The sequence below is a fragment of the Petromyzon marinus genome, chromosome 20, assembly GCF_048934315.1.
Source record: "Petromyzon marinus isolate PM22_M1 ecotype Great Lakes invasive population chromosome 20, UKy_Petmar_22M1.pri1.0, whole genome shotgun sequence".
Lineage (NCBI taxonomy): Eukaryota > Metazoa > Chordata > Hyperoartia > Petromyzontiformes > Petromyzontidae > Petromyzon > Petromyzon marinus.
In genome coordinates, this window is record NC_133686.1 from 7527168 (window position 1) to 7541499 (window position 14332).

Below are 14332 nucleotides of genomic sequence, written 5' to 3' on the forward strand. Positions count from 1 at the left end.
CCTCCCCCCCACTACGCGTACGAGGGGGTGACAGCACTGGCACCTTATGAGCACCAGGGAGCCCCATGCCTACGACTCCTCGAAAACCCCCTGGTGGTCACCCATCCAAGTCATGGAGAAGACTCGAACCCACTTTGAGTCCGACAGGTGACTATAGATGGGGTGCATTTTAAGGTAATATTATTTTCCTGCAGTGAAGAGTGATCTAAATTTCGATTTAAAGCTTTCGTGACTGCAGGGATTCATATTCTTGGTTCTTTCGGTAAAGTGACGTAGAAGGGAAATAATAAAATAATAAAAATAAAACATTATAAAAATAAATTATCACGATGTTTCGGCCACAACGCAAGCAGCCGTCCTCAGGTGAAGAAACAGAGCTGTGCGTTGTGGCCGAAACGTAATAATTTGATTTTATTATGTTTTATTATTATTTTATTATTTCCCTTCTACGTGACTTTACCGGATTAACCCAGAATAAGAGTGATCGAACTTAAATGTCTGTCAAACAGTGGTAATGGTTACAAAGTGTGTCTCCGTTTAATTAAAGTGGTCTCAATGGCTATACCACCCTGAAAATGTATGTTTTGTATGATCCCAATGGGCTCTCACCTGCCCATAAAGGAAATAAATCCACGTATAAAGCCTGTCACTCATTAATATACATAAGTAAACCTTTGTGTTACATTTCCCTCTGCCTAAGGGGACAAGGCTCATGAACAATTCTCTACCAACTTATAAATAAAAAACATACTTCTTCGGAACGAAACATTGCTATGTTTACAATTACTAAGTAAAAGCAGTTATAACTTACGAATATTTTTTTGAAATGTTAGTAATAGTATTGAAAACAACTACAAGCTTTTTGGGGGGAAATAACTGTAAAAGAGTGATGCAGTTTCTCTGCATGAAGCAGATATAATGTATGAATTAAAACAAATCGTGACAAATATGTATGGACAGAAAAGGGGTGATGATAGCATGATAGCGTGCAGAAATGCAAGAGGGCTTGTGGGTATACAGCAATTATATATGGCATGCGTATAATGTGCATGTAACAACACGTCAAAATGAGAACAACACGCAAGACAGCATTAATAAACAAAACAATCTGGCTTCTTCTTTCAAGCGGAGGCAAAGGCAGAGCATAACACACACACACCACACCGAATTACATTTAATTCCAGGCTGCTGTGAAGGTGTTACTACCTCTGATCATCACCACTTGCAGCATGAGCCTTGAAAGTGTTGTCAAGCTGAGCAGTGCCCAATGCGGGCACCACAAAACCATTGCATTCGAGGTCATTTTTAACCTATATAAAAAAAAAATAACACAAATAATATCAATCCAAATTACACGAGTTAATTTTTTTTGCGAACAAAAACTTGCTTTCTACAATGTCATCCGTTTGGTAAATATAAGGTGTTAGCGTAGTGGTTTTTTTTTTACCACCTCCCGTCAGCTATTATTTCATTACTCAGCCATCGTTGCGACCACACGCCAGAGCCATCATCACGCGCGCGTGCCCACATTGACTGTGCACGGCGTTCCGCCTTCACGCAGGGCACTTGCGCTACCTCTTGAGCCCAACGGAATTGAGTTGTTTTCGGCCGAGTGATATGCTAACGAGCCGTCTCTGTCCAAACCCCAGGGCAGGAGGAGCTAAGGATGAGCAGGGAACAGGGTCGCCCTGATTAATGACAGCCTCTCCACCGCCAGCATCCCCCTGCCATCTGCCCGGCCCGCATCCAGTCCGGTCCAACGTGTGAAATAGCACGGTGATCGACGTGAGAGCTGGCGGGCGGGCGGAACTGGCAAAAACCCTGCGATGGCCATCGTCACAGGTGGTCCATTTGCCCATCAGGTGCAGCACATTTTGTGGCACCTGTTTGCTTGAGACAAACAGCGTTAATTTGCATGCTGGCACTCGATGAGGCTGAGAGAACACTAAGATTGTTCCACGTATGAATATGTAATGTCTTGGGCAGCCTATAGGTTTGAAGATTTCGTTATTTGCTTCGGCTGCATTTGTACGTGCCTGTGTGGTCTTTGTGTGTGCTTATACAGGGAGCGATGGCATAGCGGTTAGCATTATGAACCCGGCAATCTGAATTCAATTCCCGCTGACGGCAAACATGAGTGACGAATATCTGGGCCTCCCCTAGGTAAACTCAGCCTTAAATTAGTACAGTACCTGGTGCACCATGCCAGCCTTCAAGGGTGTTCGCTCATAGCATTTGCTCCAGTAGCCCATGTCAGATATATGGGGGATCTTTATCTTTGTCTACAGGTATATCTCATAATCTACAGGCATTTCGAGTTGAGACTGCTGGTGAATTACATGGCATGGGCTAGAGTACAAGACTTACATTTCAGGTCCATTATAAATGGTACATTAATGAAGACTTTCGATCACCTGTAATCCACCACTTTGGGGGCACGGGTTTTGTGGATCGTGCAGATGGTGACATTCCACTGGGCTGTTAGGTGACCTGGACATGGTAGTCCAGCACAGCAAATGGGTTTGCGAACCCATCTGTGTGCACTTTTGAATATTATGCCCATGGATGCATCTGTTTCTTTGCACGCACACCAGTTTACTACGTACACATGCACATCGCCACTCAAAACATATTCCAAATGTCCAAAAGGCAGGGCTGTTCGTCTTGAGACAAGATGAGATTTTTTTTTTAGGAATATACAGTCCATGAATCCCAATTGGTTTACTATTTTTCTTCAACAACAGCAATGGAAATGCAAAGCAACGTGGACACGAATGGGGCCTGCGGAAATAGATGTGAGGTACACGCCATTATTCAATTCCACAGTAGTAATATTCGTGGAAAATCAGAGACGCAAGCAGTGAGGGGAGGTGCACCCGTGGTTATTTGACAAGGTTCCAGCTTTTTTTTTTTACAATAAGAAATGTCAACATCCACAATTCCATTTGCAGTGTGAGTGGCATCTTAGTGGATAGAATAAATACTCATACCGTTCTTGGCACACACCACTTTGAAGCTTTGGAAGAGTAAACAATAATACAAAGCACATCACGGATTGGAACCAAGACCTGTAATGAAACAACACAGAGGAGTGCTTTGCCAGGTTCAGTACATGCAGTGACAAAGGCATGCTTGTTGCCTTGCATCAGCAGCACTCTGTTGAACTGTGGAAAGGTGACGATGGCAGCATTAAGAACAAGGCTAAGAAGCAGAGCAATAAAATGTTTGAAAACAACGGTGCACTTTAGTGAAAACTGACATGAGCTGGCCTTCATATGGATGAAACAAACCCCAATGCTGTAGTTTTAAACAAGTAAAGTTGTATTGTAACTTGCCAATTCGACAAAAGTGTATCTTGCAGTCGGCTCTATAACATCAGTTTAACACGTAGCCTTTCGCGACCAATATTATTCATAAAGGTTTTTGGGGTCAGATCGCGTAAGTATAAATATACAGGATGTTCTACATATATATTGTTTCAAGATATGGAGCATCTGTAAATTGGAATATTTTCCGGATAACTGTATAACCGTAATGTATATATATATATTTTTTCTGACAGTCCAGCACGGTTGTTCATCTGCTTGTCACGGTTATAGGGGCAGGCACACTAGCTGTGCCCGTGGAGAGACCGACCTCTACCACGGACAATGAATACAGGGACCTCACAGCTGCCTGTGGTCATGGCGTTGCCAGGGCAGCAAGGCACGCACCAAAATCCCATCACCATTCTTGTGCCCTACCCAACCCCACCACCACCACCACCACAACTTCCTAAATCCCCACAGTTCTCGGCACTGAACCCCCCCCCCCCCCCCCAGATCTCAAAAACAAAGACATAGATCCCCCCCGTTATAGCCTAAACAGACTTGGAGCAAGTGCTGTGAGCGAGCCCCAAACCTCTCTCTCTCTCTCTCAAACACGCACACACACCACGCGACACCCCCTGCTCTCTCACCCCCTGCCTTCAACTGCCAGGCACAGGGCATCCCCAGCACATCATCGCCCGTTCGTCCCGCTCCTGCAGGCAACCTGTCGGATCGCGTGAAAACAAACAAGGGGGAAGAAGAAGCAGGAGGAGGAGGTGGTGGTGGTGTTGTTGTTGGGAGGGGAATACGGTGCGAGCTGGATAACGACTGCTCCAACAACACCACCACCACCACCACCCCCAGGTCGCCCGCCAACTCGACCCCCCCCCCCCCGTGCCAGCAGTGCGGGCGGGGGTGCCTTAGAGGTATTCGGCCGTGCGCGCACAGCAAGCAGCATCAGGAACAACAGCAGGAACAGCATCAGGAGGAGGAGCAGCTGCAGCCACGGTGTCGGCAGTGGCCGAGGCCCAGGGCACAGCTAGCTCCCCGCGTCTCTCCCTGGCCCGGCCACCGCGCCGCGCGCATCTCCTCCCAACCTCCCGCAATCCGTGATCTCCGCCGCTGTCCTGACCGCACGCCGTCTCCCGTGGGATCGATGAAAAATTAAGCGGTAAACTTTTTGACAATGTCATTTTTTTCTTCTGTCTTCGCTCCCATCTCTCTTCTCCTCTCCCGCAACGCCGCGACTTTTCCCGGGCCGATTCTCCCCCCCCCCCCCCGGCGACCCGACGCAGCCGCGCGGGTAGCAAGAGCGTCTTGCGAAAAGGCGTGCAGCTGTGAATGCATCCGTCATGCGCTTTCTCCGCTCTCTCGCTCTTCCTCTCTGGTCCCCCCCCCCCCCCGTGCCTCCTCCACATGACCCCTACTGCTTGCCAGTTACTTTGTCGACACACGCTTAACTTTTTTTTTACAACTACTACTTTCAAATAGGCTTTACGTTGTTATTGGTTTTGTTGAAAACTTTCAACTCGCTTTGCCAAGTGCAGTCGATTTGCAAGTCAGTAAAGCCCCCAATGCTAATTTGTGTTAAGCTTTAGTTACGATTTTGGCTTCTAAATTCAGAAAGTGACAACAAAGGTTGTATGTTCAACATGCATAACTGTGGAACCCAGAGTTGTTGGCAATGCTTAATGCAATGTTTCAAGTATGACTTAAAACTTTTTTTGGATGGAATGTGAACAATGCATATGCACACACTCCACATGTACACTCACGTATACCTGGTAGCATGCACATTTGAGGGATGATATAACAGTTCAGAGTGATACGCCAAAACATTTTGGATTCCCGTTTTCAGCTTGTAGCGATATTCATTGAAGATAATTATATTCAGCTGGAAGAAATGAAAATGTCTGATGCCAAAAAAGATTTTCTTCAGTTGAGCATTACGTCTCGGTGTCTTGGCGGCACACATCAAGGTGCTGGCTGGGTGGATAAACGTAATGCCTTTCATGTCTGCTGCATTCTGACTTTAATGGGAAAAAAATTGGCAGAATTGTATTTGTCGTATCCCTGTTATATCCGGTCTGTTTTCACTTATCATAAGCAGCAGCAGCAGCATGCTGTGCTAATATCTTCTTTTAATAGGCTTTCACCAATAAAGTAGTCGATGCTTTCAAATTGCAAAGCCAGTCACTGTTGAGGATGTTCGACAAATGCTCTTCATCCTGGATGACTTATATAATAAACTTAGGAAATTTACTTTTGAACTTTAAAACGATTTCCTTCCCCCCTTCCTCGTTTAATATTTTCATTTAAATTTAGAATGTCCTTTAATATAAAGCACATTCATAAGAACGCTGAACACAATCACCTGAATGTACCCTGACTGCTCCATCCATGTATGTATTATACAAACACCTGCTTTTAATTAGGGGGATGTGATTACCATATTCCTATCACTGAAGATAATAATGCGCACGCATGCTATGGAATAATCAAGCGGTACCCCCCCCCCCCCCCCCCGGAAATAAATTGGGACCGCGTTTGTTGTCCAAATCGCATTTATTTATCGGGCCATTATGAGGACATTCCACTAACAGAGTCCGGCAATTTCATCTTTCATTACTCAAGGAACATAGGAGGGTTTTTTTCAATTAAAGCAGAAATTATGCATTCATTGTGGGTCTGGTTATCTTGCATTCTAAAGATACCGTTAACTATGCGCAGCTTGCAAAGAAAATAATTGAATTTTCAAATCGATATGGAATTAAAGTATCTTAAAACGCGTGTTTCCCCCCCCCCTAATTAATTCCACGTAGAATCTTAATTTAGCATGCTACAGCGGTACAACTACATATAAGCAATATTTCCTACTGCCCTCGTCAACATGTGCAAGCTATTACGTTAATAAAGGTAAATTCGATTTTTAAAAAGGCAACTTGTGTTTTTGTTCATTTGAAAACTTGTAAAAACTCATTATGTGCCATAAAATATAAACTCTTCTTTACAGAGAAGCTACCGCATTACACCACGTGATTACGATAATAGCCAGTGGTCGACATTACACTAAAAGGCCGTCCTATTTGGGATGGGGCATATGATATTTCGCCATCCAAGGCTTGGATGTTGCCCACTTGGGGCAATTAACTTATGAACCACCCTGTATGTACTGTATACTGAATGTTAAAACGGTTCCAACGCAAGGATTACAGTTTTCCATTTCAGGCGAGCATTACGATTACTCTAAACGAGTAAAAAAAACTCACAGTTTTCCAATCTAACACCTCCTATATTCATAGTGACAAGACCGACCAATTCCAGTCATTCAGTGCGAATGACCTTGAAAACTTTATTTCAGCACAGGTATTATCAATAATGAAACAATTTGTAACACGATAATAGGTTTTTCTACTTTTTTCTGGCAACAAAACTGAAACCTTTTGTAACACGCACACTATCCCAAGGACGTAAAGTGTTGCACCATGGATATTGATTACATTACATAAAGCTGTCATTTATCTTTTCACTCAAGGATCGAATGAGCCACTAAGACTCCGCTCAGACACCAAGCCGGGCAGTGGTGGCTATGCGCGTGGCCTGTTATCCAGAACTGTGGAGGTAGCGAGAGTTGGTGGTTCACACAGATGTTGTGAACTCCCTTTACGTTTGCATCGAGGTCCTATACCCTGCCTCGTCAGGAGAAGACGGTACAGCAAGTGGATTAATCGCCATCTGTTTCCATCTGTATGGGGATAGAGTGTTGCCCCCTCGCGCACGTGGGTTTTCTCCGGGTGCTCCGGTTTCCTACCACTTGTGTAATTATAAACACTCGTCGTAAAATTGGGTGAAAATATCTTAAAATATAAACCCAAATGCAGAACCCTCCCGAAAAAGAGTCTAACGACTCAGTGTGGCTTGTTTGCCCCTAGGCTGAGCATTATCCACGATGTGCTAGTGCATACTTAAGGATTGGCTGAGCGGTGCGATGGGCAGAGATTCCAGGTCTCAGCTGGGTTTGTTTTCAGCGTGCTCACAGATGGGGAGGGTGCTTCATATGGCGAATATATTGGGCTTCTAACATCGTTGCCTTTTATTATCACTGGAATATTCATAAATGCTGAGACATGAGCAATATTCGAAACGTTAGCTGGGGAGAAGGCAATTCAACAGCCAGATTTATATAAACTGTGTCAGTCCAAAATAGGATTACGTAGATATACAGCTGCCTTGTTGTCTGTTTAACACGCAGGCTTTCGCGACCAATTTTATCCATAAGAGGTGTTTGGGTTAAACCTGCCACCACACCGGTGTTGCTGAACTAGCAACAAATTGGCATGTTTTGTTTACGTGACAAATCTTACTAATTGACTGGCTCGAGTGGTGGCTGGTTTTGACACATATTTACGCGATCTAACTCAAAAACCTAATATTAAGACGTTGTCTGTTGTCTAGATAAAACATTCCACAATCTCGGCTCTTTTGAGCCCATGGCCATCATGAGAATGTGTACAAGCATGGCAATGTCATCTTGACATACAAAGCATTCTGAAATTCCGGTTATTTTTGTTGTTGAAGACAGCTTTGTGGATATAGTATTGTCATGCATGAGCCATTGTGCCTGATTTATAGAATACTATATATAGCGAATCCACAACATTTACCATTTGAGCACGCCGTTTCGCTGGAAATTATATCCAGCATCTTCGGGAGATTTGCCAGAATAATGAAGCCATCCACCTGTTTACGGTCTTAAATAGTGCAGGATGGCGTCATCATTGTTGAACCCCATCAGGATTCGAGATCAGAGGCGGAGGTGGGGGTGTTTGCATTCATGTAATAGATCAGTAATCTGCGAATTAGCATGTGACTTACCTGTAAGGAATTGCAATGTGTTGTGTATTACTTAATAATACGCTTCCAGGCTACGTGGAGTCTATAGCTATCACGGTGGTTGGAATTATTTGAATCCTTCTCAATTTCAATTGATTCTCTAACTAATCTTGGCCAGTAATAATTAGTTCTGCATAACACTTCAACGTTATCAAAATCAATTGAATATCCTTGTTGGCAAGCATGCTCTGCCACTGCTGACAGCTGTGTTTGGGAGAATTTAATGTTCCTTTGGTGTTCTAAACCCAAACAAACCTTTATTATGAATAATACTGGTCGCTAAAGCCTACGTGTTAAACTGAGTATTTGCCATCTCAATCAGGAACATTGAGATTATAATTGTGTTTGCAGACCTTTCCTCAGTGATAAAGTGAGTAAACACTCACTCATACGACAACGATGCACGCGGCTTCGTTATCTGGAATAGATTTTATCAACAAGTTTTTGTTAGAGCCGGAGTAGACCATAGGCCCTCTGCCAAAACCTTCTAGTACCTCATATAATGGTTGTGTATGCCTACAGCTAACGTACAGCTCTCTGATGTGTTATCGGGATGTGCCACGTGTTATTCGGCATGGCGTCCGACTTTTCATTCCACGTGCTGGGTGCTTCTGTAGTAACTTAACCATCATACGCACTAAAAATTATTTGCCTCCAGAAGCTCCCGGCACGTAATTTTAAACGTCAGACATCATGCTGTACAGCACGCAGTACAACCTGAAAACACAGAGCTATACAGCACAACCTCTAAACCCTAGACAGTAACATAGCAAATGAATGCACTTACTCGAGTCCAAACAGATAATGGTATCAACAAGCGTTACTCGTGTATTAATGTGGCAGGTAGGTTTTACAGGTGTCTTGTGATGTATGCACGCAAAACAGCATCTCTGAAATCGAGTCCAGGTTAGCGCCATGAAAAATGTACCAATGGTAACATATGCTCCTCGGTTATTGTACGTCCATGAGAACAGAGTGTCAGTACAAATAGTACCACTCGTTAAATATGTATGAACATGTTCATGGAATGACAAAAGCAGTGGGATTACCAGCAGCAAAAACACACGTTGCAACATAGATGATGAGAGTCCATACATTCTGCAGGTGAATTGTTAGTACAGCTAATACTGGTAGGAACGAAGTTGTAAACTGAGTGTACCAGCCTGCAATAGATTAATGTGTCCGTCCGTCCGTCCCCTTCCAATACTTAAACGAAGTGAAAAATTCCAATGTTCCTACCAGCCCACCCTGCAGGGACCTGTTTTGTAAAAGCTTGCCCTGTCGTGTGTACACAAATCATTTCTATATTCTCTGCATACTATGATGCTCCTACAATTTAAGTTACTTGCCAAACTTCGTGGTAATTTTGAAAAAAAAATCTCTTTTTTCTAGAAAATATGCCATACATAGGTGTACAATATATAGTAATGTAATGTTGGGTGGATGCTCAGAAAAAAGTATATAATATGGAGCAGATGGCAATTAAATGAGAATGCAACCTATGATCAATCTCATATTGGTTTATGTGCTATGAAGAATAGATATTGCCCAAAATGTCACCAATTATATATTTTCTTATTTCAAGGCAGTGTTGTTGACACCACTTCATATGCAGCATCACCAAACAATTAGTTAAATATCATATGGACTAGCAGTCAGAATAATAAAGTACATACAAAGGCAATGTCAAATGTCAGTTTCAGCATAAGGAGAGACATGCACCATATGAAAACTAAATTGAATTTTCAGATAACCACTAAAACTGGTCATGTCGGCATCAAGAACTGGTCACCTTGCAGTGAATTGAGCACGACGATCAAATTAAGCACTATGCTAACAAATATCACAAGCACTCAGATCCAGAGAGCATCGATAAATACATATGTTCGAATGTGCAAATGCGTTTTTTTAACAATTAGAAATACAGGAGGCACCAGCGAATATCCAACCGTTACATAACCACCATGGCGATTAACCGCTCACATGTAGTGGCAGAATTACTGCATGGAGTGACTTTGATTTTCTATAGAGGTTCACAAATCTGACCTTGTCACATTTAGCAATCTTATTAATCCTGCTACATATTCCCTTCTAAAGTACAGAAAAGCATTTTCCTGTGTTGAAAGTAGTTTGAAATCTATTTTTGTCCGGTAACCTATTTGAGCATGATGCAAGCAATTTGACTTCGATGTTTACATTGACGTTTTCACTTGTCAGCCTATACCTTTAGTTCCCAGCTTGTCAGTCAATGTATTCTACAGAGGTACATGTTGAAGTTTAAAGGGAGTTCAGGAGAGGGTGTGATACAAAAACAAACCAAATGATCATAGGCAAATTCATGTTCTTGCAATCCTACAATGCTGGCATTTAATGCAACAGCGCTGTAACTCCGTAAAGGCAACCTCATCATTGTACGTAAGCCTACGACGTTTCGATCGCAACACAAGCAGTCGTCCTCATCCGGAAAAAAATTATAAAATATAAAATCCAGCAGTTCCACTGCTGGATTTTGAGCACGACGATCAAAATCCAGCAGTTCCACTGCTGGATTTTATATCTTCCGCCTGAGGACGACCGCTTGTGTTGCGATCGAAACGTCGTGATTTATTTTATTTTCTACCTACGTGACTTTACCGAAAGAACCAAAGAGTATGGATTCCTGCAGTCATGAAAGCTTAAAATCAAGATTGTACGTAAGCTGTTTATTACATTGGCATAGCATGTCGAAACAAAGTCACGAAAATAACCCTAAATATTAGAGAATTAAATGAGGGACCCTAATTGTTGCAAGTTGGTGAGATACAAGTTTTTCTTGTTATTTAAGTCCTATCTGCCGCTTTTTTTTGGATGTGTGCATTATTAAATTCCTCACCATGCCACACAATGCCCGTCTTTGTTGCAAATTGTGGTTGCGGGCAGTCATCCATGTCCTGCAGAGCTCTGAAGCAAAGAGATCTCCGCGAAGCACGGAGCGAGCACACTGCCTGTTATTCGAGATTCCAGATGCCAAAAAAATAAAAAGCCAAACCGTGACTGTTATCCCATTAGGAGTCTTCGTTTCTTACAAATTGACAAAAAAATCACCGTGCGGCTAATTGCTTGGGCCTTCCACATTTTCCCCCAAGGCGAATAAAACGTCGCCGAGTTTGCACAGCGATAAGTACGAGACAGCGTGTATGCCAACTACACCCAGTGTATACGTTTCAATAGCCACATTATGCACGCCCTTAGATTCAATACAACGTTGCGAGTGACTATGTCGGTCGCGTACAATGAATGGTGAGTGTGAATGCGTTTCATTTGATTTATTTCAAGAGAAGGGCACGTTCAAAAATAAAATACCGATGTCAACCGACCGCACCTATCTGTGTTGTGCATTGTCGTGTCGCTTTGTGGCAGCCCCCGGAGGCTTAGTCCCTTCACTGGGGCTCTCTGGGGTTTGAACCCGAATAGTTCAAATGAGGCTCAGGCAGGAAATGATTGCAACTGCTTCCCATTGGAAAACAGCAGAGCCCAGAGCTCACAGATGTGGCATTGGCATTTGGTTCGGTATCAAGGCTGAGATTTACTGAGCTACGGGGGCAGTGAGAAGATTGCCAGCCCGGAGGGATCCCTTTTGAAACACGTTTTAAAGATTCAGGTTAAGATGATGAAGCGAGCAACTCACCCCACCTATCGTTATTCCTCTGCTGAACCGGGAAAAGCGTCATGCAGAGTCATTTACTTATTTAATGCCTTGGAATAGAAGTCTTGGAATGTAACGGCACACAATTTGCGATTGATTATTAATGAGGCTTTGCCTGTATACCTGAGCCACACGAAAAAAAAAACATCTCCTGTACTGGGCCTCTAATTGCATTGTTCTCGAGTAAGAGGCATCACCTGGAGAAGTCCAGAATAACAGTAATTGTACCAATTAAGACAATGGAATGGTGCTGCAGTATATTCATACACTCTGTAGGCAAAATACTGGTATCTTGCATTACATACAAAGGCATACATTTTGCTTAATTATCAATTCATTAATGAAACAAGTTTTACTATTTTTCAAAGATAAAACCCAATAGTAAAAGTGGAATGAGCTATAATCTACCGAATATAGAGGTTTTTAACACGGGCAAATTGATTCATGTTCACGTATAGTCAAAAATAACAGAGCTGTAAGACCGTGTAACATGTTTTGCAATCACAATGGGGGAGCTAAAGGTTGCTTCAATTATTAATGTTTTTCATTTTCAGATGCTTTCCAGCGGAGAAACTTTGCAGGGGCCATCAGCCGAGATGTCAACTCATCAAACTTTCCACGGGGATTTAGCAGAGGCCTCCTGAACAAGGGGGGGAGTGAGTAGGTGTGAGTGTGGGGAATAAAACAAACCGCAACGCGACGGAGCGCAAGCTGTTAAGATTTCGGCAACAACAACAACAACAGCAAAATTCGCAGGCGAAAAAAATATCCTGAATAATAATAATGAACCGGATTCCATCTCCGAAGGCGCAGACGGCACACGAGGGCGCCGATCGCCCGCGTGGACACGGCCGCACGTGCGGAGGAGGAGAGCAACAGCACGCCATGCAGCCGACGCGGATCGCCATCTGTCCCAGCACTCGGCCTGCCGCGTGCCAGCAGCGCGACATCGTGCTCACGGTATCGCACTGCTGGGTTGATTTTTTTCCACCCCACCCCACCACCACCCCACCACCACCCCACCACATCGTCTTGTCCCAGACATGCTCATCACTGATGTTGGGGGATCGGATGTGGAGAGGGGTTTGGTTTTTTTTTTCTCGTTTAAGTCCCTGGTTGCAAATCACTTGAGGGAGGTTTGATCCACCAAAGCCTTTGGATGAATAACAACAGCAAAAAAATACAACACGTTTGTCAATAACATGAAAATTATATTAATGGTGACGTCAAATGTGTAGATGACGATTTCAAAAACAAACCCATCAAAACAAAGTAATAGTGCAGCAAACACTTCCTCGGGACATGCCCATGATTTGTGCACGTGCACACATGGCATTGTGCTTTTTACATATATTTGTTTCTTCTTTGATAAACAGGTGACGTTTCGGATAGTGGTAAATTTTCAGAGCATATGTGCTATGAAGCACATATTCAGTGTGTATACTTTAACTTTTAAGCAGTGTTAATTATGAATGTGTTGAGTTTTTTTTATTTGTAATTGTGCACCACTGCCAACGCATAATCAACAAATAATTAGTTTTATGGAGGCTCCACTGTTTGTTTTTTTAAATGTGTTTTCCAATGGTAATTTATAATTTTAGGCGAGCTCTGCCCACTGAGTGAAACCAACCAAACAACCAGACTGTGGGCCATAATTTTTTGGGGCCTAAATAAAAAAAATTGGTCTCTGGATTTTTTTCATCTAAAAGTAAGCTTTTGCAATAATCACCATAAATATAATTTGCAATCATTTTGTCAATCCACGTCAGCCTGAAGGCTTTCTCACACTCTTTTTGGTCGCGGGGAAGGTAAGGGCTTTAAGGGATGGCAGAATAATGCCTCACCAAGATCAGCTGCGTGACACCAAGTGTTGCTTGTAACATTACCAGTGTAGCCAGGGACCTATATACACTCATGTGCAACGACTACAAGAGGTTACAAATGTATTTTAAATGTAAAGTATATTAAATCGTTTAGTTATTACCCTTAAGCCAACAAGTTATTTCAGTAGCAAAGTAAATGATGCACACTAAAATAAATTACTAAAACATTTATTTATTTCATAATAATCATAACAATTATCACAATTCACCACACTGGTCAGTGTGGTTTGGTAGATATGAGATACCCAAGACTGGTTCAGATATCACTCGCCACTGATGTCAGCCTGGGCCAGAAATCAAGCTCGTGTGACCAGCTTCAATGTGCAGTTCTCAAACCACAATGTGTATTTTCACAAACATTGCATAACATGTACGGCTATGAGCGTACAAAATAATGCTTATAATAATTACTGGCAACTCTGCTGCCTCATTACGACTAAAGCCACGTTTTAGTACATGGCAACGCTCCCAATCTCTGTCCTTCAGTTTAACACGTGGTAGGCATTGGCGAACAATATCATCCTTAATAGAGGTTTTTTGTTGTTTTGGGTCAGATCACGTAA

At 42.9% G+C, this 14332-nt stretch overlaps 1 protein-coding gene across 4 annotated transcripts in view; it reads left to right on the plus strand.

Annotated features, from left to right (window-relative positions):
• LOC116944145 (coiled-coil domain-containing protein 102A-like) overlaps positions 1–14332 on the plus strand; it is a 122190-nt gene that overhangs the window by 48979 nt on the left and 58879 nt on the right. For 2 of the 4 annotated variants that reach the window (XM_076068278.1, XM_076068279.1), the window contains exon 2: positions 12441–12846. In XM_076068278.1, coding sequence (XP_075924393.1) covers positions 12670–12846 — 177 coding nt within the window. In that variant the 5' untranslated portion in view covers positions 12441–12669. Of the gene's footprint in view, positions 1–3854; positions 4480–12440; positions 12847–14332 lie in introns of those variants that run through there. The other 2 variants (XM_032957615.2, XM_032957616.2) reach the window with 2 other exon arrangements.